We start from the raw sequence: 25,320 nt of genomic DNA on the forward strand, positions 1-25,320 counted from the left end.
GGAACCACTGAGCCTGTCCCTCCTCCCAACCCAGCAGTCCGTCAGCCTCCCCAACCCCCACGCCCTGGACAGCGGACAGGGGCTCCATGGATGGTCAACCACTAAGCCCACCACTGCAGACCTGACCTGACACCCGGGCCCTGAGAGGGAGACCTGAGTCCTGGAGTGTTCTGCATACCTGGGAAGGAGCAGGTATGCAGAAGACAGGACATGTGGCAAGGGAGGGTCAGAGAGGGCCATGGGGGACCATCTTTTTTAGAATTCATGGACTAGCCTGGAGCCATTTACAGAGCCTTGGGACCCTCGAATCTCATAGCACACAGACTATAGCTTCCCTGTCAGCCACCTCCCACCCTGTCTAAGGGGCTCCAGGGGCCCTCCTGGGGGTGGTCTCCAGGGGCAGGGCCTCCTATTCTCTGCACAGACCCCCCCCAACATTCACCCCTCCAGCTGCTCCAACGTGGTCCCCACCCCAAAGGGGTATTTCTAGACGCAAACCTGGTCATGTCCTGGAGGGAACAATGGCCCATTGTCTGAAGTCCCAGAGCCCAGGGGAGTGCATGATAAGAGCCACCAAGGTCAGTCAAGGAGAGCCACAGAGCTGTCAGGTGGCGCATCCAGTGCCTGTCACGAGAAATGCAACCCAGGACCCTCCTCTCCTCTATCTGAGATGTCCTTGAAAACAGAAATGAGATGTTCAAGAGGGTTCTTTGAATTCTTCAAGAGAATTGATCTGAAGGGAGTACTGTGTCCCAGGGTGGGGGGCTGGGTCACTGCCTTCCCTCTGGGGGTGGGGGGAGGTGCCCCTCTCAGTTCTACCCAAATGACAGGGCCCCCAGGAGGCCCTCGGGGGAGACCAAGAGTCTGTGGGAGGGGAGCTGGCCGCCATCCCCCTGGCCGCCCTCAGTCCTCAGGAGCTGGAGGGAGGTGGAGGCAGAGGCCAGCGGAAGAGGCGGGAGTGGAAGAAAAGGCTGAGAGAAAGGCCAGACGCAGGTCACCAAAGCTCCCATGTTCACACCCAGCCGGGGCACTGCCGGTCGGCCGTTGGCTGCCAAGGTGGCTTTGCACCCTCCCCCCGGCCCCAGAGACCCATGCCTCCTCCCCGGCCAGGATCCCTGGGGGGCTGAAAGCGCCAGTGTGTGCTGTGGGGGCCTGCACTGGCCCTGGAGACCCGGACACAAATAGCAGTGACCAAACACGTCTGCTCGCGTCATTCAAGGCGGACAGAGTGTGTGTGATCTGCCTCGCCCATGTCACAGGGTGAGGAGGGGAGATCTGACCCAATACGGCTGAGGGCCATGATGGGACAAGACTTCTCGCAGCCCACCTACCTCACACGGGCAAGAAACTGGTTACATCCGTCACCTGCCCAGCCAAGAGCTGAATTCAGCCCTTGAGTGGGATTTCTTGGGCCAGCAAAATATTTGGGATGATCCAGTGTTAAAATCAAGGGATTTGACACCAGCCCAATGGGCATTTCTCGTTTCTCATCAAAGGCAGGTGGTCTGGCTACACGGGCCCTCACCCTTACAAGGCAGGCAGTGACTGGCTGCAGGTGAGTAGCAGCTGCTCCCACAGTGTGGGTGTACCATTTCCAGCAGACCTCAGACCCCACCGCTCCCTACTACCTCCCCAACACAGACACCAAGTTGCCCTTTATTCTCCCCCTTGTCCCAACAAAGTTTCCAGCAGATTTTTTTCCCCACACATGGTCTTCTTCTCTCATTCATGTTTTCTAATTAGTAACCCTTCATAGATGCAGAGAAGAAAATTCAGAACGTAATGATCCAAAAACAGTTACATTGGTTTGGTGATGACAACAGCTGATTTTTATTCTCTTCTTTACACTCTTCTACAGTTTTCAAATTCTCTACAATGAACATGTACTTGTTTTTAATACCAAAGACAAAAGAATTAGTAGTTAAAAAGAAAATCCTCCCCATCTTTAAGGCTGAGGTCCAGATCAAATGCTTCTTCCTACAGGAAGTCTTCCTGGATTTCCAGCCAGGAGGATGGCTTCCTCAACCCAATGGCCACAGCTCCAGGAGGTCCTATCTTGCACATGCCTCACGCACTAGACTGAAAGTTCGCAGTGGGAGTGGCAGGCCTGGCCATCTGTGTTCAGCAGAATTAACTGTGATGGGCTCCAGGCCAGGGGAGATATGTCTCAGTCTTCAGAGTGCGGGGGTAGGAAAAGATAGTCTGCTACTCGCCACAGTTCTTGCCACCAGAGGCCGATGGGAGAGGCTGAGGTCCCCTGCGATGTATGGGCTTGGCAGTGGTGAGCAAGGGTGGTACAGCTTATAGCGAGGCCCAGACGGACAAAGGGGCCTAGCCCAGAACATACATACTAAGCCTGAGTCAGGGGCCAGCAAAGGCCCTTGCAGTAGACAAAGGTTTACAGCAGGCACCAGGCAGCTCTTGGGAACCACGACCCAAAATACCCCATTGGAACTGGCAACCCCAGGCTGTGAAAGGGGAGAGAAGTGGAAGAGGTGAGCTGGGCTCAGAGGTAGGGCAGCTGCTGCTGTGTGCTGGGCATGGCGAGGGGCTCTCCTTCTCCAGGGGTCCAAAGCTTGGCCCCAACCCCTTTTGCCCTGGGTGCTACCCTTGGGTTAAAATGTCAGGGGCTGCAAAGTATGCTCATGGTGGTCACCAGAATCAGAATAGCTGTGGCACATTTCTGTCCCAGGTGAGGGTGCGGGACCAGGGATGCTGCCAGGTCTCCAAGGTCCATGACCAGACTCTGGGGCCTGCGGGATCCCAGCCCCCAGCCACCAGGGCTAAGCCCAGTGCTGGTAAGTGAAGACTGGCCTTCAGCCCCAGGTTGGGATGGCCAAGAAGATGGTCCCACCACTCCAGAGCCCCTTGTGAGCTGAGCCTAAGAGCCGAGTGGTCCTCAGTCCAATGCATAAGGCCCAGCCTGGGAGTCTGGCTGCCGTAGCAACAGCTCCAGCCCTCTGAGGCCCGGGGGCCTTCCTTCTCAAGTCTCCGGCTGACCTGCCGACAGCCAGGCCCAGTGGCAGGGGCCGCAGGCAGCGGTGAGGAGAGCCCGAGTCTCTGCTCCCTCACACTGGGTGGACGGCCGCTGGCCTAGATGCAGCTGGACGAGGTGCTGCCCGAGGTGATGGGGAGCTTGGTGCCGTCCGAGCTGCTCCTCAGAGGGGAGGGCCCGCCCTGGGCCTGCAGCCGCATGGACCAGTACCAGAGGAAGATGAGGAAGCCTGTGGGTAGCAAGGGACACGGAGCTCAGCAGGCTGGGGGGGACACCCCTCCCTCAGACGTCCCCCTCCAGAGTCACCTTGACTCAGATCGGCCCCCTGCCCTCCTTCCTGCACAGGCTCCCATGGCGGCCTGGGGGCACCTGCGACATGCCAGCCCTGCGTGATTCGCTGTGTGCCCTCCCACTTTGGTGTCTTACATTCCTGTAAGGCCAGGCCCCCTCAACACCATTTGTATTACAAATGAGGAAACTGAGGCCCAGGGTGCTCGGGGACTCAGCCGGGCCAGAAATCAAATGTCAGTGGTCGGGCCTGGGGCCTGTCTTCTTCCTCACTCAGCGTCGCTCCTCTCTGATCATCACACGATGACTTAACAGCCCGGCAAATGTGTGTGGGGGTTGATGGGCATCACTGATAATCCTGCCAGAGCCCCCTCCACGTCACAGGTGAGAAAGAAAGGCTGGCCTCCCGCCCCCGACGCTCCATCCGTGGGGACCCCGGGTGGAAGGCCAGCCTCACAGCCCCTGTGTGGCCCTAGGGGGCCATGCCTTCCCTGTCTTCCTGCCCGAGTCCTTCCAAAAACAGAGGTGTGTGTGTGCGTGCATGTGCACACGTGTGTGTGAGATGAGGGGGGCGGTGGTGCAGGGCTGCAGGTATAGCAGAGAGGGACTTTTCTGTCCTAAAGTTAGACGCTCTGCTCCTCCCCGCCCACCCTCTCCACCTGCTGTCCCCACTCACTGTCCCGCCACCCTGCTCAGCCTGCCTGTTGCACACAGTCCCAGCCTCAGGGCCTTTGCTCTCAGGTCTGCCGCTGCCTGGAGCGCTCCTCCTGGAGGACCGGTCTCCCCGGCCTGCAGTGTGCCCGCAGTGCCCTGGGCACCTGCTGTAATGTGGGTTCTGACTCCCCAGGTCTGGGGCAGGGCAGAGTCCGAATTTCTAACGACCTCTGTGCTCATGCTGATGGTCTGAGGAACACACCTAAGTGACAGAGCCCTTCATCTCACCCTGGCCGGATCCCTCCGTTATCTTCAAATATCTCCTACACAGAAGTCACCCTGGCCACCCTCCCCAGAAGGCCCCTGCCCAGACCAGCCTGTCCATCATCACTGTTCCCTGCTCTTCAAGACCCCCTTTGATGGCTGCCTGGTGCTTGTCACTCAGCCTCCCCTATTGGAGATGAACACGGCCACCACCCAACCAGTTCACAGCAGCAGCCCCAGGGCTGAGCGTAGGGCCTGCCCAGAGTGGTACTCAGTACAGACCCATCGACGGAGGCCTGGACGCCCCCACCTTATGACTGGGAAAGCTGCGGCCCAGGGAAGGGGTGCCTTCTGGTGGCCTGGGTCATCTACTCCCCTGCCCTGTGCTCCAGGTACGGGTGGCCTGGCCAGACAGGGGTAGGGCCTTCTCCACGCCTACCTTGTAAGGAGGTGACGATGCTGAAGAAGTAGAGGACAACCAGCTGGAAGGTTCCAGAAGCAAAGGAGAAGAAGATCAAGGCCCAGGGCAGGCCGAGGACCAGGCTGAGGCCCAGCAGGGTCAGCACATGGGGCCACTTCTGGGTGTGCGGCCGCAGCCGCAGGATCTGCACCACCATGGTGGCCAGCATGGCCGTGTTGAAGAGAAACACCAGGCTGAAGAGGCCCAGGTTGGTGATATGGCTGACCAGGGAGTCCCGGATCCAGCACCTGCGGGCGGGGGCGGGGCGGCTGAGGGCGTGCCGGCTGGAGCAGGGAGGCGCAGGGAGGCGCAGGGGTCCCGCTTTCAACCCCAAGCCCCTCTCTTCTCTGCGCCCCTGGGCTCCTCCGCTGTGGTCAGAGGAGAGGCCTGGCCGCTGTGTCTATTTTGATGATCACTCACTGTCTCTGACAGTAACGCCTGTTTGCCAGTGGTAGTTGATACGATAGTTTTCAGACATATATTTAAATTACCGTGTTGGATGATTTAAAGAAAAATATTAAGCAAGTAATAATAGCGATGGTACAAGGTGAAGCTCACCGAGGCCCAAGCTCCTGCCCCCATTGCCCAGCCACTCACATGGAAGGGTAGACAACACTCTCGGGGGTCTTGTGCACGGACAGGATGATGGAGCCATAGTTGTTCATGTCCACCAGGGCCACCAACATCACCAGGAAGAGCGGGAAGCCTGGGGACAGCAAAGCATGGAGCTCCACCTCCCGCCCTGTGAGGCCCACGCCCTCCCCCGCCCTCTGGCAGGACCTTCTCTCGACCTGTGCTCCAGAACCCGAGCAGTCCGTCTGGGGTGGGTCCTCCAGGCGGGGCCCACCTCTTCCCCCCTCCGGTTTGGGTTTTCCACAGAGGAAACCCATCTCTCCTGACCACGTCCCTGCCCCCTCACTCTCTGGGGGGCCCTTGGGAGAAAGGACCTGCAGATCCCTGCTGAGGGGTTGGATGTCACAAGGAAAATGGGAGAAGCAAACAGGACATTGGTGGGATGGGGGGACAGTTCAAAGGGGAGATCCAGAGTTCTGCCCCCAGGGGATGTCTGCGCTGGGCCTTGACCTTGTCCATGAAGTGGAGACGAAGAGCTCCCTGAAGGGCTGTCCTACCACTGAACACGGGGGTCTGGGCAGAGAGCCACCTCTGAAGGAATTTCATGTAAGTCACAGGAATGAACCAAGAAGAGGCCAAATGGGAAACACAGGGGAAGCAGCAAGCTGGGCCAGAGACGCGCAAAGGTTGGTGGGCTCACGCAATGTCCACAGGGCTCGTGGTGTCTGGGCCATAGGTGAATTGGGTCGTCACTGGCCAAGAGCAAATGCCAGAGACATGGACTCTGTCACCCGAGGTTCAGAGGGATCCACAGGCAGGGCCACTGCCAGGGAAGACTGGATGGATCTCAGCCCCTCTCATCCCAGGACTGAGTGCCTCTGAGCAGCACACAGCCTGCGCATCTGCACGTGGTCACTGCCTGTAAACTTCCCTGGTACGGTGGTGATGATGCAGAGAATCTGTTTGTTGGAGGACAGGGCTCGTGGCCTCACCTTCCTCGACCCAGCAGAGGTACAGCAGGGAGGAGGAGGGGTGAAGGAAGCAGCGGGAGAGGAAGGTAGAGAAGCACAGCAGAGGGCCTGTGTTTGGCCAGAAGCCCAGGCAGGTCTGAGGGCCCCGCCCACGGCCTCCACAAACTTACCCCAGCCCACAACGCTCAGCTTGAGCAGGTAGCCGGGAACATAGGTGCCGAAGACCTCAACCACGAGGCGGTAGAGGTTGTAGCCCTCCAGGCCCATCCAGGACAGGCAGGCGAGCAGGGAGAAGTGCAGGAAGATGGCGCTGGCCCGGCAGCCGGCCTCCGAGCCCGTCAGTGCCACTGGCTCACTGAGCAGGAAGCTCACATCCAGCAGGAAGACAGCCAGCAGCAGGTTCATGTGCACCTTGATGGTGTAATCCCGAGTCTTCCTCCTATGTGGGGGGTGCAGGGACAAGGGGGAAGGGGTATGCTGTGACCAGTGTGGGGAGGTAGGGGGAGTACCTGCTCCTCCTCCTCCTCCTCCTCCTCCAGGCAGCCTTCCCAGGCTACACACGCGCGCGCACACACACGCACACAACACTCACACTCTTATGGCTGCAGCCAGGCTGTTTCCCACTCTACTTGTTCCTGTGCACCTACTATGTGCCAAGCACCCATGGGCTTGGGCACTGTATGTGCATTTGAGAGCAGCTTTAGCCAGACAGAGCAAAACAGACAAATCAGCCACGACCATCACCCAGAGGCTCCCGGAGTCAGAGGGGAGAGGCTTTGGGTTTGTTGTTGGCTTGGAGAACCCATGCCTGCCCTGTCATGTGTGCCCGTCTGCACGACTCTGTCCGTGCATCTGTGAGCATGGGGTATGGGAGTCTGTCTGTCTTTGGGTTTGCAGTCTGTGTGTGCACCTCCCAGCCCCAGCCCCACCCAGGACTCTGCATGGTCCAGGGCCCGGCAGGCCTTTCCTGCTCACCCCAACCCCCAACCCCCAGCCATGCTCTGCCCACACCATCCACTGCCTGTCCCGGAGGGCACAGCAGGACATGCCAGCCCCAGTGTCACTGTCCTGGAATCCTGCGCCGGTCCTGCCCCACCTCGGGCTGCCCCTAGCCCTCAGTTTACTCATCGGTGGAGTGGGAGGACGGCCCTCGTCACAGGGTCGGGGTGAGGGTCACACTGGTGCAGTGTCTGGCACAGGGGGGATGCTCAGTCCCTAAGGTTCTTGTCCCTGTGTCCTTGGGCACTTTGGTGACAATGGGGAGGCACTGGGGGCTTGTGGCCCTTCCCTCATCCCTCACTGAGCCTGTCCACTGTCCCTCCCCACCAGCGACTCCAGCCCCACCATGCGCACAGCTGTGGACACACATGACCAACTGCTTATGTACACGCAAGCCTGAGGCTCCACCCACGCCGCCTCCCAGTCAAGGCCGTGAGCACCCTCCCCATGTCCCACAGAACTAAGGGGGTCGTCTGTCTGCCAAAGGGGCCCGGGCCCTGATACAGGTGGCCCTCAACTCAGGCCGAGTCCAGCACCGAGCATCCAAACCCCTGCACACAGCTAGTCTGAGAGTCGGTGACAGTGCACACCCCGCCCAAGGCTTCCCGTGGGGCTCCTTCCGCCTTGAGACACCCAGATGATGGGGTGACAGAGCCTCCGTGGGGAGAGGTCAAACTCAAATGCCTGTGAGGGAACAGACCTCAAAACAGACACTAGAGAATGGGCGGGGGCGGTGCCACTCAGCTCCAGTGACTGAGGCCGGGGGGACATGGAGGCTGCCTGCCTGGGTTCCAGATTGCCTCTGCCACTTCCCTGCTGTGTGATCTCAGGCAAGTCACTCACCCTCTCTGAGCACTCTTGCACAGGACCCTTGAGAGGATGGACCAAGCTTATGCATGGAAAGCACCTAGAACAGTGCGTGGCTTATAGGAAGCTTGATGTGTTAACTAGTATCATTATTATCATCGTAGTAAATGTGCCTCTTGTGACATTGCATATGATTAACTCAAAGGCAGAAATCTAGATTCTCATGTCAATTCTCCCAGTTTGCAATGTTGATAAAATTGGCAGATGCTGTTACCCAGACACCATAGATCTGAGTAGGAAATATAGCTGCCAGGAGCCAGTTTCCATGGCTCCCACAATCACACGCCCATCCCGGTCAGTGGGCCAGTCTCCAGGGCGGGCAGGTCTCCATAGCGGTGGGGTCCCTCCACCCTGCCCACCCCTCCCTCTCGGGTCCTACCTGGAGCAGAGGTAGGAAGCAATGGCGAAGACACAGGCGAGGGCAGAGATGACACAGCCCACGTAGGAGAGGAGGGTCAGGTAGTGCTTGTGCACGGCGTCCACCTCCACGGAGGCGACCTGGGTCCACAAGACAGGTCAGGGCTGGTCCCAGGGCCCCCCAGATGCAGGGTGGGCCTGTGTGTCCCTGGGTGGGCCTCGGGAGTCTGCGAACCACCTCCGAGAACCGAGCGGCCCACAAGTGCCTATCTCTGGAGGGCTCTATCGCTTTCGCACATCCTCGAGTGGGTGCCTGACCCACACAGGTCAAGAACCCTCACCGGATAGCCCTCCTCTGTCCTGGAGCTGATTATTTTCCCATAGCATTCAACACAGGACTAAGCTTTCTGTGGGGGGAGGAAGTGCCCACCCCCAGAGAGAGCTGACAGCCCCTTGCAGCCCCTCAGATACTGGGCCTACGACTCTGGAAACATGAGCCTGGGACACACAGCTTCTGAGGTCTCGAGGCACTGACGCCCACCTCAAGGCCCTGGCACCCCCTCAGGGGCTCATTAGAAACACACCCCTGGCCCTACCCCAGCCCCTGGAGTCAGAATTCCAGGTTAGGGCCAGGAATCTGCATGGCTGTTATGCACCAAAACTTGGCAACACACAGCAAGGGCTTTAGAGAGCAGCTCTTTTATAGCTGTGTGACTTTGGGCAAATCGCTTAACCTCTCTGAGAATCAGTTTCATTGTCTATGAGCTGGGACAACAGCAGGAGCCACCTCGGCGGGGCTTGTTGTGAGGAAGGGAGGACACGCGGTCTGAGAAGTGGCAGGCACACACAGGGACTCGGCCTGGGGTGTGGCTGCAGGGCGGGGGGGGGGCACCACTCACCATCAGAACTGCGAAGTAGGTCAGGTGGTTGCACAGGCAGGACGTCTGCGTCTCTCTCCGGATGGTCTCGCACCCGGCACTGCTCCAGCTCCCTGGGCTACTCACTGAGGAGGGCACAGCATGAGGCGCTGTCAAGCCCAGCCCCCCAGGACCCCGCTGTACCTCCGAATGCATGACTGTATCGCCCTACTGAGCCTTAGCTCCATCTGGCAGCTCTCTCTTTAAAGCTTGCCTTTCTCCAAAGCTTGCCCTCCCTGATTAACCTCATGTCTCCCACCCTCCGGGACCCCTTTCTCCTCCAGATGCCTGCCCGACACAGGGACCCCTCCACACTCACATGCCGGATCTTCAACCCAGAATACGCATTGTAGAGTCACGTTCTTCTGCAAGGACGAGAAGGCAGAGTGGGTCCTATCACAGGCCACCCCCTCATGGGCCACACTGAGGAAGTCGGTGTCAGACCACCACCCCATTTGGACCCGACTGGCTGGTGCCCTTGACCACTGTGTCATTTTGTTAAAGTCCAGGGATTCAGAAGACGGGTGGGGAAGGGAAGCCTGGCCACAAGGGGACCGTCATCTCCTTGGTTGATTTGCTCACACTCACCGGCTGTGGCTGGTGCTGGAAGGTGAGCACCACGGGCTCCGAGAGGTTGGCTACTTTGGTCTTTGGCACAACGATACCCAAGACCTTCTCACCCAAGACTTGGCTAGAATTCTTGTCCTAGACATATGGGGTGGAGAGAGAGAGGAGGGACGGGACTCAGGGCTGAGAAGAAAGGCCCAGAAGTCCCCCAGGCTCTCCAGGCTCCTGTCTCTGAAATGCTGGGTCTCCCTCTAGAAACATTACACGTGTAGTCATTTACACTGTAGTGAAAATAATACCATTAAGCTTTTTCCTGACTTTGCACAGAAAGGCTCTGACTCCTGGAGGAGGGGGCTGGGCTCCATGCCTTCCTTTTCCGTCTTCCCGTCTGGCAGGCATTGCCTTTCCCAGGGGTGGGGGAGGCACCAGGACGAGGGCCCCATACCTGGAACAGAGCTTGACTGCTGAAGTCCACCAGGAGGAGTCTCTTTGCAGCTTCCTCCCTCCGGCCTTTGGTCTTCTGGAAAAGCTCACGGGGCAGCAGCACTGAGTACTCCAGGACCTCACCCTGCTCCTCCTGCAGCCAGGGTACCATTAGGGCTCAGCCAGAGACACCCCCAGTCCCCCGCCCCCCACACCTTCCTGGATGCTGCCATCTCTAAGCACACCTCCTTCGGGAAGCCCTTCTCACCACCACCCTGCCCTCCACCTTCATTTGACACCAGCATTAGCTGAGGAACTCTGTGGTTAGAGCCCAGGGCCCCCGGCGGCAAACAGGCCTGGGAAAAGCACATGGTACCCTGTCATCTGGGCTTCTGAGGCCAACTCTGCCTACAGCATCCTGGTGTGGTGGGATGCGGGTGTCCCCCAGCTCACCAGGCCCATGCAAGAGGCAGTCTCAAGACTGGGGTGCATGCACAGGCTTTTTGGGGTTGGTCACCTGTTCACATGGGTGTGTCACATGAGCCCCTAGTGCAGGGAGCCCTCTACCTCTGTCCCCATCACTGTGCCAGGAAGGGTCCTCAGTGCCGTGGGGTAGCCACGGACTGAGGGTACTCTTTGGGCCTGGCTCCTTCCTGGTCAGCACACATCTGGCCCTGGGAGGCCAGGGAGGGGCATCCTCAAAGCCTCCACATCTGCTTCCTGCCCCAGCCTGCCCGATCCTGATCCCTGACCTCCTGCCCGGAGTGAATGTGCAGGTCCTGGAGGGCGGCTGTGGGCTGGAGCTTCCACACAGTGGCGTTGACCCGATCTTCCTTCAAGGACATGGCATCCCCTGTGAACCTCAGGGAGGTCAGCTTCGACTCCAGGTTCTGCAGCTGCCTGGCGGGGGAAAGAGAGGGTGGGCGGCTGCTGGGAAGGGGATCCGGGCTGTAAGCGGGAAGCCAGGGGCAAGAAGAGACTGGGGAAGATACACCGGAAAGAGGATGATGGAGAGACGAGACAGGAAAGAGGGTCAGGGGAGAGAAGAGAGGGGCCGGAGAGAAAAACAGTGTGGGACAGAGAGAATGACCTGCAGGAGGGAGAGAGGAAGTGGGAACACCCTGGCAAACAGGAAAGGAGAGGTCGGGGGGCTCTCCTGAGCCCAGTTCTGCCCCGACTGACCACTCTGTGGCCATGGGCCTGCCCTAACCATCTCTGGGCCGCAGTGTGCTGGGCTGTAAAATGGGCCCATCCTTTCTCCTTTATTGCTGGGGAGAGGGCTGGGGCGTGCTGTCGGGGGACCACAGAAGTGGCAGTGGTCTGTGCTAACCCAGGTGGCTGTGGGGCTTGGCCGGCAGCCTGTATCCTGACCCCACCAGGACCAGGCGGAAAGACCAGAAGATGCTGCCAGCCCCAGGGACGGCCTCCAACCCGGCCCCCTGCTCCAGGTCCCCGGCTGGGATCCAGGCCTGAGGGATGCCTCTCCCCAACGCCCCTGCACTGATAGCCACACTCACTGGCCAGCGTGGGTGGCCGAGGGCCTCCTGGAACTCTTTCTGGGAGACTTCAGAAGCTGGCTGAGCATCTGGAGGTCCCGTTTCAGCTCGCACATGTCCACCGAAGAGGCATTGTGGGAGGCCTTCTGGGGAGGACCTGGGGGCACAGGCAGACCCCTGAGGCCCTTGGTAGAGGTCTGTGCCACACTCTCAAGCCTCTCGGTCCTTCCCCAACTCTGCAAGACTTGTTCCCATTTTACAGAAGAAACTGAGGCTCCTCAAGGTAGGGTGGACTCCCCAGAGTCACTCAGCAATGCAGCCAACCAGCCAGGGACTCTGTCACACGGAACCTCCAGCAACTGTGGCCCCAGCAGGGTGACCCGGGACACACCCTCCCAGGTGTCCTTCTGAAGCAGGGGTTGGGCAGTGGGGGGTGGGCCTTCCAGGGCCCTAACCCAGCCAGGCTTCCTTCAAGAGGGCCTGGGTGTGGCTCATGTGCTGGCGCTGAGGACTCCATATCCCCAGCCTCCCTGACGCCAGGTTCCAGGCCCTCCACCTGGGTTCCCTGCACCCCAGGCTGCAAACGTGTCTGCACGTCTGCAAACGTGTCTGCACGTCTGCAAACGTGTCTGTAGTGGTCCAACGGGACTCAGATGAGGCAGGCAGACCGGGACAGGTACATGTTGGGGAGTGGGGGCCACAAGGAAAGGCAGGCCCTGGGTAGCCATATCTGAATTTATAAGGTGAAAGCCTGAGTTTTAGGTGATGTGAAACCTTTGGCTCATGTTTTTGTTTAAAAACCTCTCCACAGGCCAAATAAGACCAGGCCAGATCTGTTCTTCAGGATGTTGATTTGCAGCTGGGCCTGAATTCGCCCTCCCAGGCTGGGGCAGAACTCCAGGCTTAGGGCAAGGTACCCCAGCGACTGCCCGGCCCTGTCTGCTGCCCGGGACAGCACCTGGGCCAGGACCCGGCCCACTCCTGCCACCCCTCAAACACTTTCGTGGGCCGGGGGCTGCCAATATATTTGAAGTGCCAGGCCCCCACCCCCTAGTCCTGGGAATCTCCCGCCCTAAACCAGAGCTTCCTGAAGCAACAGAACCAGGGAAATCCTAGACCCTCACCCCCCTCCAATAACTCCTCCAGCTCCTGCTGGCCACCCTCTCCTCCCCCCATCCAGCACTTAATGGGAGGCAGGGGCCACATCACACCTGTCATGTCCCAGGCAGCACACATAGTCCCTCCGAGTCAGCCTCACTGCGCTCCTGAACTTTGACCTCTCTGGCTCTTCCCCACCCCACCCCATGCCAACCAGCTACTGGGTCCCCATCTTGGCTCCCTCACTTACTAGCTGTGCAACTTTGTGCCTCTCTGTGCCTCAGTTTGCCCGTCTGTGAAATGGGGACCAACCAGCTATGATGATGATGATGCTGATGAAGCAGAATTTTTCCTCTGGCTCCTGGCAGCTCGCCCCTTCTTTCCATTCTCTGTTCCCACCCCACTCACACCCCATCTCCCTGCACCCAGACTTTCCTGTACCCTCTGGAGAGGACTTGGTCGCCCCACCCCCACCCTCCCAACACGACTGCTGAAGCACACCTTGGATTGCACTCCCCGCTCCCTCAGACACCTTCCATGGCTCCCCACTACCTGTGACCAGAGCCCAAGCTCCATGAGTGAGCAGACATTCAGACCCTGACTTTCATCCTTCTGCCTTCCCTGCCTTAGGGCCTTTGCCCAAGCTCTTCCTCCTGCCTGGCTTACTGTGGAAGGAGAAGGTGAAGCCGGCAGCGCTGGGCAGGCTGGTGTTCCGAGGGCTCCACCAGGACCTGACTGAGGTGGCGAGCATCGGGGGATCTGGGGCCAGGCTCTCTTGCTGGTTCCAGAAGCACAGGAGGTCAGAGGCTTGGTCGCTCAGCAAGAAGTCATTCCTGCCGTAGAGCAGGTGCAATTTCCCATCGTGGCGGTTCCAGTAGAGACAGAAATGGTAGAGGCCCCTGGGGCCCGGGAAGGCTTGGGAAGCCGGGGAGGCTGCAGGGAAGGGGGCGCGGACCGTGAGGGCCGCCTCGGAGTTCTCGATAGAGATGCGCAGCTCTGTGGACTGATTATAGTGGAGGCTGCTCCTCTGTGTCTGGTTCCTCTGGCCGCAGAAACGGAAGTCTTCCCGGAAGCCTCCACCGTGGACACCTGAGGAGGCAGAGACTATGGGTGGCGCTCTGGGGCAGAAGCCATGGGAGGGGGCAGGCCCTGAGCCCAGAACACAGGAGCCCAGTGCCTGGGACCCACGCACATTTCAAAGGCCTGTACCTCAGAGGGTCTACAAAAAATTTTGAGTCTACCCTGATCAAAAATTACTGGGTTCAAACTATGACAAAGAACGAACTCAAAATGAATGATAACGTCAAAGGCAAAACACTCTCCCACAGCAGCAGGGTGTTTAATGAGGCCGCGCCCGCTGTAGACCGTTCGGCAGGCTGCGCCCTGCGCAAGGATGCTCTGGCTTCAGAGGTGAGTAGGGCTGAAACCCAGCCCGTGTTCCCCATCCCAACACGACCACAAGGGACTCTGTCCGCCAGGGAAAATAAGATGCCTTTCTCTTTTCTCCAAGGTACCACGTCCACTTGCCACGTGGCGTCTGCAGGCCTGTGCCTGCCCAAAGGGGTGAGTGGGTGTCCCGCACCCAGACCCAGGGCACGCGAACGTGTCACCGCAGTGCCAGGGAAGCCTACCTTGAGCCCCAAGGAGCAGACCCAGCAGGAGCAGCTGCACTGGCCCTCGGGCAGCCATCTTCCTCCTTAGCAGTCACTCTGCGAAGTCACTGCGTGAAAGTCACCAGGAGTGCAGGTCAGCGGGGCCAGCCCTGCAGAGGGAGGGGGGGCAAGTGTGAGAACAGTCCATGGATATTGGGGACCACTCTGCGTGGTTTCAGAGATGGTAGTTCCCGGCCACGTTCAATTCCTGGCTCCACCTCTGGCCTGCTACATGTCCCTGTATAAGTCACGGAGAATGGGGCCAATCATTGTACCTCCCTCTGGACCCAGCAGTGAGAGGTTAATCTTAGAATTGGGTGGGGAAGGCTCCACAGCGCCACCACCTGGAGCCACCGTGCCCACTCCAGGCCTGGAGGAGACACAGAGGAAAGGGGCCTCACAGAGTTCTCCATTGGAACCTCACCATCACCATCCCTGAGACGTAGCTCAGAGGACACCTCCTCCAGGAAGTCTTCCTCAAGTCCCTCTGCTGTGAGTCCTGGCCTCCTTTAGTTCCCACCACTGGCCAGGGCCCCCTCTGTTAGCCTCCCAGGAACGTGCAGGGTGGTGCATTCCCTCCTCAGCCAGCCAGGCAGCACCCTCCTCACCCATCCCTGTGGACAGGACCTAGTGCAAGGAGGTTGCTGGACCAAGGCTGGGTGGGCGAACGTGTTAAGGAAGAAGAGTTAGCAATCAGCATGCCCACAGCGCCCTCTACAGGGGCTGGAGACAAAGGGAGCTTCCCATTATGACCACCAAGGGGAGCCAGTTTCCTGGGGCTTGGGGTGGCTGGAACTGCAGCGGGATGTCCAGATCTGGGGGGGAGACCCTCACCTTACTGCCTAAGTAGGGCAGGGGGCCCAGCCACCCTCACCTCCACCTCCACCCTGGTGTAAACAGGGAACTTCTGACCTACTACGGCCTCTATTAGTGAAGAACCGACCGCCTCCCAGCCAGCGCCATCCCACCCCACCCTTGGACCAATAATGACGCTCGCTCCAACCCTGTGAAGTGGCTGTGCTGAGGTCCCCAAGGTAAATGACTTGCCCAAGATTACTCCAGAGGCCAGGAGCTTTCCCTGCCTGGTCAGAACTGCAGTGCCTGGCAGGGAACCTGCGTGCCTAGCACTCATAGGAAGATGCCAGGGTGGCTTGGTCCTCCCCACTGCCACCTGGCCCTGTGACCAAGCTGGGTGGTGACAGACACAGGCATCCTCATTCTGTGGGGAACTGCATATGGTTGTGGTGACAGATATAGTCATCTGCCACAAGCCAGATGAAGGGAAGCTCGGCAGCCTAGAGGCACGCGAGGAGTCCAAGTTTGCGAGAAACCAAGGAGGGCTTCCAGGAAGAGGTGGCTTTTGGACAGACTATTTGAGGATAGTGTTAAAGGTAGGGGTGGCCCAGGCAAGAGGTCATTGTTTCCTGCCCTGGCCAGGCCTTCACTGAGCTACCCTGGAGCTGGTCTCAGATGCCCCACCATGTGCAATGGAACCCTAATTTCCTAGGCTTCATAAGTCCAATCACCGGTCAGTTGGGCTCGTTGGCCTGCTCTGGTGGCATCACAGGACACCTTAGAAGGAGGATGTGAAAGTGTTTTAGGGAATGGCCACAGCTTCCTAGGTTGTGCTTTTTAAAGTTTTACTCTGTGGCCTCGGAGCATTTTGAAACTGCCTCTGCCACCCCAGACCAGAAGGAAACCCAGCATCCTTCATACACCCCATCCTTCCTTCTCCTTTCTGCCTGTCTGGTGCTGTCTGCTTCTGACTTCCAATCTAAATGTTGCCTCTTCCAGGCATCCCCCTTTGCTGTGACCGCTACTCTACGCTTGTGAACTTGTAGTTCACAGACCACGTTGAAAATCTGGCTTTTACATTTGAGGCTGGAGAGGGCCAATAACTCTCTAACATCACATAGCAAGCGAGGATGAAGCTGGCTGGGAAGTATGTATCTCTTGGGCACAGTGACTTGCAAAGTGAGTTACCACTGTCAGTGGACGAGATCCCCGGAAAGGGTAGAATTATCCTTCGTATCCACCCTCCTGGATTGGCCTTTGAGAGCAAAAGACAGAGACAGGGAGTGAGCTCCCCATCACTGGAGGAGCACAAGAGGTGATACACCACCACGGGGTGCTGCAGAAGTAATTCAAACAGACAAGGGAGGGACTAACAGCATGACCCTGACACTTCCTGGCTCATCCCTGCCTATCCTGTCTGTTTGAGCGGCAACTCCAAGGTGGATGACTCTGTCCCCATGGACATTCTCGGGCTTTGATGGGGAGGGACTGCCTGGCTTTCTTTAATCCACCTTTAGTAGAGGAGACTCTGGAGTCGGAGTTCATGGGTTCATATCCCAGTTCCCCTAGTCACTGCTGTGTGTCCTTGGGCCAGTTGCTCACCTTTTCTGGGTCTCACTTTCCTCATCTGTAAATAGGACTAACAGTCAAGCCCACGTCAATGGTCATTGGGAGGATTAAATGAACTGATACTCATAAAGGACTGAGAACAGGGCTGTGTATGCAGTTGGCACCCCCTCTGTCAGCTAAATATCTCTGTACGCCTCCTGACCAGCCACGCCTGCCCCTAATTCAACCCCCAGACCTGTCGCAGGCCCTCTCTGCTCCCCCACCACACCCTGCTCCATGCCCTGCCCTTGTGGCCTCCATGCCAGCACCACCTCCCTAGCACCTTGCCGGGAAATTCTTAGAGCATGAAACTTCCTTTCCGGGAGCGCAATGGGAAGACGGACACCCCACCCAGAAAAGTTCCGTCCGGAACTGGGGCCCGTCCACAGAGCCCTCTGAGGGACCAGGGGGCAGACTGGGGACCAGGAGGAGATTCCAACCCAGATCGGGCAGGGGAAGGGCACTGTCCCACTTGGGCACTCGGCACTTTGCCCAGCCCCGCCCCACACTGCAGCCCTGCCCACCACCATCTCGCCAGCCACCCCACACAGCACCCCCACCCGGGGGGCACGGTCAGTCTTCGTGATGGAGGTGACACCCCCTCAGCACCTCCAGCAGGGCCGCAGAATTCCCTGCTCTCCACCCCAGCTGCCCCCAACTGGCTTGGCCAGGACGGAGGGGCCCTGTGCTCTGAAGACTGAGCCCCATGTGTGAATCTCCACACAGATCGTGTGGCCTTGTCCCTGGTCTCTGGAACTGTGGACCCACAGAGCAGGATGGCAGCCACCAGATACCCTAGAGCCACTGGCCCCAGGCCAGTGTCCATGGACCCTCACACAGCACCGGCCAGAGCCGGGAGGGGCTGAGAGAGGGATTCTCGCCACTACGACCACGGCAGCAGCGCCCTCCACACCGCCACCCTGCGAGGCCGGTCCTGCTGCTCTGCCATCTTACAGATGAGAACACTGAGGCGAGGGAAAGGCTGCTTGCTCCACGGCCACCACAGTGGGCTCAAGGTGGGGCCCTGGGTCTCACTCTGGAGAGTGCCTTACAGACCTGGTGCTGGCAAAGCCCCCAAGGGGCCTGGTCCCCTGGCTTGGAAGATCCCCCCAAAAGGAGAGAAGATCAGGGGGGACAGCACAGGCAATGCAGACAGTTCCAGCCTGGGAGAGAGGGTTTGGGGGCCGAGCTCCTAGAGGGGCCCCCCCAGTTCCCCTCCCAGAGCAGCTGCCCTTGACGTCAGGCTTTCCGTAAACATGCAGAACAGAACAGTCCGACCCAGCCCGACACAATGGGGGCCGCTCACAGGGTCCCCAGGGATCCAGACGTGACTGGGCCCAGGGGAAGGGGCTCTGGCTCCGGCTCAGGCCCAGCCCTGCCATGCTCGTGGTGGCAGAGGGGGCGACGGGCAGGAGACCCACACCTCACTTTCTCCCCTGGGGGCCTGAGTCACTTCCTCTGTCAACCGTGTCCAGCCACGCGTCACCACTAGTCCAGTCCAGGCTCCTGGAAAACCCATTTCCGCAGAGGATGGAGGTGGAAGTTGAGTGGACAGGACCTGAGTGGCTCCGGGGTTAACCCTTCCCGGGCAGGAAGATGCCCAGGGGCCCGGTCCCCACTCTCACGGTGGACCACACCCACCCCACTTACCTCATGTCCCTTTTCCTGGAATGCCTTCCCTGTCCCTGGGACAAGTCACTTAAGACACACCCCCTCCTCTAAGCGCTACCTGACCTCCCATCCCCCACCAGAATTACCTTCTGAATTATTGGGGTGGGGGGCAGTTACCACGGAGAGGACCCCCAGTGGGTCTTTGGGTATGAGCCTGGTCTTACTCCTCTATGGGGAGGGACAGAGGGACAAGACCCAGCTCAGCTTCCCTGCTCCAGCCCTGGTCCTCAGCTGCTGCTGGGGTGGGGGGCAATGACGAGCAGCTGGCGATCGCCCTTGAACCCTGGGCAGAGTGTCTTAGGAAGCAGGGGCTTGGCCCAGGAGAGGAACAGGGAGAGGGGTGGGGGAGGGGGAGGATGAAACCTCGAGAGTGTAAGTATGCAAGTATGTGTGTGTGAATGTGTCCGTGCGTGTACGTGCCCATGGGCCTGGGCGTGCCCATGTGTGCACAACTATGCACGTGTGCCCGGATGTGTGTGTACCCATGTATGCATGCCCTTGCATGCCTGCGCACGTGTGTGCCCGTGCCCATGTTGAGGATGCAGGGAGCACCGAGGATAAAGAGAAGGAAGCCTGGGGGGAGGGCAGGTTGGCTCTGAGGCGGAGATCAGAGAGGCAGCTCCGACAGGAGACAGGCCCCGGGGCCAGCTGGGGGTGGCGGTTAGGTGGGACTGGGTGGGACGCCCTTGCAGGTGTTTCCCCCATGGGAGGTGGGGAGGGGCGCCAAGAGGACCCTCCGCCAGCAGTCTCCAAACTAAAAGTCAACCTTCCTTAGAAACACCCACGCCCAGCAAGTTGAAGGAGGCAACCTCTGTGGGGCCAGGGGCCACTCCTCCCTCCCAGCACAGTCCCCCAGCCTGCCAGCCCAGGGCTCCTGGGGGCACAGCTCGCCGACACTGAGCCTCTCTCCTGCCTCTCTTCCTGCTCAAAGTGGGGCGACCGAGGCCCAAGCCGGGTGACTACACAGAGCACCCCCCGCAGGAAGAGGGAGCTGGCATTGCTGGGGGAAGCGGAGTGACTTCAGGTTTCAGGAATTTTCCTACAATAAAGGAAAATAAAAATGAAGCGAGCAGCTTCCCTCCAGAGACTGGGGATTCTGAACCCTGGCTTACTCACTGCCCAGGGCGAGTCCACATTCTTGCCCGGATCTGGTAGTGGGCTGTCCTGCCCTGGCCCCACCTCCCCTCTGGGTGCCCAGATGGGCCCGGGCCCTGGCCCTGTGGGGGCCAAGGAAGGGGAGAAGGGGAGGCTCCCAGCCTGCAAGGAAGGACTCAGTCACCCAGAGCCGCCCTTCCTGAAGTCTGCTCTCTCTCGGGACCAGAGCGTTTGCTTAAGGGACTCCAGAGAGGTAAACACACAGTCAGCCAACCACAGACGAGCCTGGGCTTCAGTGTTCCCGCCCCCAAGCCTCTGCACGCACTAGGATGCTAGCCCTGTGACAAGTCTGTGCAGGTCTGGATGCCCTGAGCCTCCGCCTTCCACACCCTCATCTAAAACCCACCAGGGATCCCAAAGAGAAGAGGGAGGACAGCTCCCACCGGGCAAGTGCCCAGCTCGTGCCTTGTGTCGTGCAAAGCACTTGCACAAATTGTCATTCAGTGTTCAACACAGCTCCATGAAGCAAAAGTTATTACGTCCCTCCCTGGTTTAAAGATAAGGAAACTGAAGTCCAAAGAGGTTGAGCGATGCCCAAGATCTCCTAGCAAATAAGCAGCCAAGCCAGGACTCAGGTCCAAATCCATCCGACCTTAAAGCCCATGGTTTTGGCCACTCTGGTCTCCGGAGTCCCTTCCTTTCTCCGGGACTGCCTTCCTGACTCGACCTGAGGGACCTCGCCAGGGCACTCTCTAAGAAGGACCACTTCCCAGGTTAGACAAGTGCCGGAGGCCCAGCCTGGTCTTGCACTACGTTAGCACCTCAAAGGTTCTGGTAAGTCCTGCAGGATGAAGAGCCACAGAGCCTGGCTGCCCTCAGTGTCCAGGTCCAAGGTTGTAGTGCATCTTTTTCTTTTTCATGGGCAACAGTTATCAGCATGAAAATTAGCTCTCAGAAAGCTTGACACACTGCACAGACTTAAAAGCCTGCCGGGCACCCCTGCGCCCGGCCTCCAGCCCCTCCCTCCCCTCCGAGCTGTCCCAGAGGCCATTAGAGATGGGCTGCAGGAGCCATTTAGACTGTAATAGTCCCCAAGGCACCCCTGACACTTCCAGGCAGGAGGTCCCGGGAGCCGGGGTACACTCGGTCCCATCCTGCTTCCCTGCGCCCACACCACCCGCTCTTGAGGAAAGGGCACTGCCAGGCTGTCCCCAGGTTGGCTGTTCCATTAAAGCTGACCACAGCCAGCTGGGCCCTCGGCCCTGCCTCCAGCCGCTGAGACACTTAGAATGGGGGGGAGGGGGCCAGGGAGAGAAAGAGAGAAAGAAAAAAGAGAGAGTATGAGGATGCAAGAGCTTTTAGGAGCTAAGAATGGAAGCCTCTTAGAATTTTATGTGGGTTGAGGAGACTTAGACCCTAAAGGAGGAGGAGGGGTCCCAGATCCAGATCCAGCCCAGCCTGGGGTGGGGCTCAGGCACCGGGGTTTGTCTGCCCCAGCCCCGACCCCGAGGAGCCGCTGAGGCTGGACACCAGACCCCACGGCACACACCTGTCGGCACCTGCCAGGGGAATGCCCAGCCCCCGAGCCGGGGTGGCGGGAGTGAGACACGCAGGGTCCAGAACTAGCTGTGCAGCCAAGCGTCCGGGCCTCATGCCCTCCTCTGCTGAGTCAGGAACTGCGATCCCCAGGCTCCGCCTGCCCCGCAGTGACAGGCTCACAGGGAAGGGCCCAGCTCACCTCCCAGCTGGCAGCCAGGGTGGACAGGGCTGGTGGTCTGCCCCTCCCTCCCGGCCAGACCCTTTTCTGGCAAACCACACTTGGACCTCAGCTGTCTGGCTGAATTTCCCCTTCCCCATCTGCGCTCCCGCCAGGCCCACAGGGCTGACCGTCGCCTCCCTGCTTGCTTTCTGGGGGCTGCCATTTATTCGGCTGCCCTGTCCCTGGCAGAGCACCTGCCCTTGGAGTACAGGACCCCTTAGTGTTCCCAGGGTCGGCCACCAGCCCTCCATTTCTTCTCTTCTCTTCTAGGTCGCTGGTCCCTGGCGGGGGACCTGGGCCAGGCTAGGGCTCAAGGACCAGGTCCTGGTACATTGTCACCACCAGGGATGGGCAGATTAAGATCCCATCCAAGTTCACTGAGTGCACAGCACAGCCTCTGCAGGTCTGTCGCTGTTCGCACACTGCCTGGGCGGGGTGCTCACTACCTCCAGGGACCCAGCTGGCGTTAATTAAGCTTTTTGAAAAGGCAACACTTGATTCTAAGCATTTTACTCAAGCTAACACACTTAATTCTCCTCAAACCTTATGAGACAAGTACCATTGTACCCATTTAATAAATACAGAAACTGAGGCCCCAGTAGGGCCCCAGGAGGTCAAGTTACCTGCTGGAGATCACGTGACTAGCAGGACGTGGCTATGAGATGAGACCCCAGGGCCAGGCTCCAGAACTCACGCCCTTGATTTGCTGCCCTTTTCCCTCTGTAAAGAGCATCGCTTCAAAATTCACGGTAAAAGATGCTCCGAAATGTTTCCTTAGGGTTCGCTGAATACCTCCCAGAGCGCTGGTCCTAGGGGCTGTCAGGACCCCCAGGTGACCCCATCCCGGCTCCACTCCCCCGTTCTGTCCTCTGCAGGTCCTGGACCCTCGTCTCTGACCGTGGGGGTGTGACCCCAGGACGGAAAATGATCTGTAGCCAGGGTGTGACCGTGGGGAAAGGTGTGAGGACCTTCCTTACCCCAAACCACTTCCTCGTTCTTCTTAAAGCTGTTTAATAAACCAGTTCCCCTAAAAGTAGGGTTTATAACTCGGGTCCTTCTGCCATCCCAGCCCCTCCCCCACCCCACTCCCACCCATCAGCCACACTGTCAGTGTGGGGGGAAGAGGGGGGAATGGGGGTGCAGGGGGACCAGGGGGAAGAAGACAAAGATGGAGGAGGAGGGGAAGGGGACGGGATGGGGGAATGGAGGGATGGGGGAAGAAAAGGGAGAGGAGAAAGATAGAGGGGGAAGGAAGGAGGGCAGGGGTGGAGAAGGGAAAGGAACGAGGGGAGGGGAGAGAAGCAGGACCCGCCGTGAGAGGGATGGAGGGAGGAGGGTTGCGGGGCAGGCCATACCTGGACTCCTGCTCTGTGGAATCAAAGGGACTAAAAATGCAGGAAGAGCTTCGATGCATGAGCCAAGGGTGCTCGCCTTGCACACAGGCCGAGGCCGCTGGGGCTCTGGGTCAGTTTCTCCCAGTTCAAGAGGACAGAGGGGGACTTGGAAGCCCGGCCACCTCAGCCCCTGCCCCCTTACTCTCACGGAGCTTCAAACAAAGGGGGTAGCCAGGGAAGATAGGCTGAAAGCCGCCAGCCCGCCAGCCAGCGCGGGAGAAGGGGCGCAGGTGACAGCAGCCCCTGGCAACCGTTCCCCTGGCAACCATTGGCAGCTTCAGGAACTACGTCACTGCCAGGCTCCGACCCAACACAGCTGAGGCCCCCTAACTTGTCTCCTACCCCAGTGCCCGTGACTTGGATGCTGGCCAGGCCAGGCTGGGCGCTGTCAGGAGGAAGGGCAGCGTTTAGGACAGTAGGTTTTGGAGAGCACTTGCCCATCTAAGTTTGTCAGCATCGACTTTAAATCCAAATCTTTTTAGAACCCAGTGTGTGTGGGGAGCTAACTCTGTGACCCAAAATGGCTATTGACAGCTGCATTTTTCTCTAGAGGCTGCCAGCCTGTGGCCTTGACCTCAACCCAGGCTGGACACTTCTTTAACCCCCATTATTGGCTGCCATGCATGCAGAATGTGCGCCATACTACCCTGGAAGCGTCTTAAGGAGCCACTTCCTCCAGGAAGCCTTCCCAGATTGCCACAGCCCACCTGGAATCTTTCTTCTGAGTGAACCCTGGGGCTGGGGAATCCCTCTGGCTTTTTCCAGAGCTCCCCGGGGGTCCATGAGTGCATCAGACCATCCTCTCTGTGTCCCAGAGTCAATACCACGGGAGAACAGAGGCCAAGCTTCTGAAACCCCCTCCGTGTGCCAGTCACTACAGTGGGCATTTTGGAGAGCCATTCCCACCACTCTGAGAAGTCAGCCGCATTGAACCCATTGTCCAGATGAGGAAACAGAGTGCTGGACAGGTGATGTGATTTGCTCAAGGCCATCTAGCTGGTAAGAGAGGGGCATGAAATTCAAACGAACATCTCCTCTGAGATTTGAAGATGTCAAGACCAAGGCTGGTCTGATGCTTAACTAATCCTGGCTCTTATCTGGTGCACATCCAAACTATCTGATCACCTTTGTGACAGGGAGCTCACTTCCTCCCCAGAGGGCGCACCCTTTGACCTCTAGAAAATCCCCCTGAGTCAAAAGGAAAAGGATATCAGAGCCATGGGGTGGCTTCCAGGGGTCAGACAGGGCACAGAAGGGGACAGGGGTGGGCACCTCCACCGAGGCCTCTGGCTCCAGAGCAGCAGCCAATGGGAAGACAGGGTGGGCTGCTCAGAGGGCTAAGAGCCCAGGGTCTCAGCCACACAGGTACAAGCACTTCCCAGGACTTGTGGGGAAACACCTTGGCCATCATACTCCAAGGGAATGGCAGGGATCTGGGATGATTTCTGGCAGAGGTCATGGGAAAGACAGCAAGGGCTTGGGGCCACGGGTCCAGAGTGCCCCTGTACCCCCACCCCCGCACCCCCACATCTCCGCCCCCACTGATGGACCAGAGCCAGGAGGCCTGCTTCAGTCGGTCAGGAGGCGGCTATTGTCTTGCTGCTGGCCCAGAGCTGTGTCCCATTCAGGCACTATTTTTGGCCCCCGAGGGAAGCGGAAGAGAAAGCAAAGAAAGGAGTTGCTGTTCTCGGTAGAACCTTGTCCTGGAAGAGACTCCAGGGCCTGCTGGGCCAGAGGAGGCCGTCCCGGCCGTCTTCGCCATTGCACTGAGATCAAAAGATCCCGTGCTTAAAGGGAGCTGGCAGGGAGCGGCGGTTCAGGCGAGCCGGCGGGGGGCGTGCAGATGGGGTCCCCCCGCCTCTTACACACACTTGGTGCCTGCAAACTGCAGCCACACACACACACACACACACACACACACACACACACACACAGAGGCACTGCATCCTGGGTCCCACCCACAGCCACTGGGCTCTTGTAATAACAATACCCACAACAGCTCGCAGCTCCTTGCTGCCTGGAGCCTCATCTCTGCCAAAGAGATTGACAACATTCACTTCACACCCACGAGACCACTGACCAGAGTGGCGGTGGGGGACAAACGATGAGGCTTCTTTTATGCCAGATGACAGGCTGGGGGCAGCATGACTGCTCTCCAACTTCTTTCTGTCCTCTGGGTGGTGGACATGCAGGTGCAAGAGGCCCAGGACCAGGGGCCAGGTCCCCTCACCCCTACGTTCCTGTCCTGCCTGGACAGCAGTTATGGCAGCTTCCCACTCTGGTTCCCCAAGCCCACGTCGGGGGCAGAGGCAGGACTCCGGGGGTGCTGGCGCCTGTGGCAGGGTCTCTGTGGGGAGGCACTGCTGCCCCCCCCACTCACCACCACCATCACCGCCAGTGATGGGTGCTGCACCCGG

General features: G+C 59.0%; 1 protein-coding gene across 4 annotated transcripts in view; it reads right to left on the reverse strand.

Annotated features, from left to right (window-relative positions):
• Positions 1-1,806: 1,806 nt before the first annotated feature.
• ADGRG1 (adhesion G protein-coupled receptor G1) overlaps positions 1,807-25,320 on the reverse strand; it is a 37,602-nt gene continuing 14,088 nt past the window's right edge. For 2 of the 4 annotated variants that reach the window (XM_037141483.2, XM_037141484.2), the window contains exons 2-14: positions 14,561-14,691; positions 13,596-14,018; positions 11,853-11,988; positions 11,088-11,235; positions 10,358-10,489; positions 9,934-10,050; positions 9,665-9,710; positions 9,328-9,431; positions 8,451-8,569; positions 6,376-6,644; positions 5,259-5,367; positions 4,641-4,909; positions 1,807-3,224 (exon numbers count right to left, since the gene is read on the reverse strand). In XM_037141483.2, coding sequence (XP_036997378.2) covers positions 3,094-3,224; positions 4,641-4,909; positions 5,259-5,367; positions 6,376-6,644; positions 8,451-8,569; positions 9,328-9,431; positions 9,665-9,710; positions 9,934-10,050; positions 10,358-10,489; positions 11,088-11,235; positions 11,853-11,988; positions 13,596-14,018; positions 14,561-14,618 — 2,061 coding nt within the window. In that variant the 5' untranslated portion in view covers positions 14,619-14,691 and the 3' untranslated portion in view covers positions 1,807-3,093. Of the gene's footprint in view, positions 3,225-4,640; positions 4,910-5,258; positions 5,368-6,375; positions 6,645-8,450; positions 8,570-9,327; positions 9,432-9,664; positions 9,711-9,933; positions 10,051-10,357; positions 10,490-11,087; positions 11,236-11,852; positions 11,989-13,595; positions 14,019-14,560; positions 14,692-22,132; positions 22,369-25,320 lie in introns of those variants that run through there. The other 2 variants (XM_037141485.2, XM_037141486.2) reach the window with 2 other exon arrangements.

Source organism: Artibeus jamaicensis, unplaced genomic scaffold (assembly GCF_021234435.1).
Source record: "Artibeus jamaicensis isolate MK-2021 breed Jamaican fruit bat unplaced genomic scaffold, CSHL_Jam_final contig_3152, whole genome shotgun sequence".
In the NCBI taxonomy this organism is placed as follows: domain Eukaryota; kingdom Metazoa; phylum Chordata; class Mammalia; order Chiroptera; family Phyllostomidae; genus Artibeus; species Artibeus jamaicensis.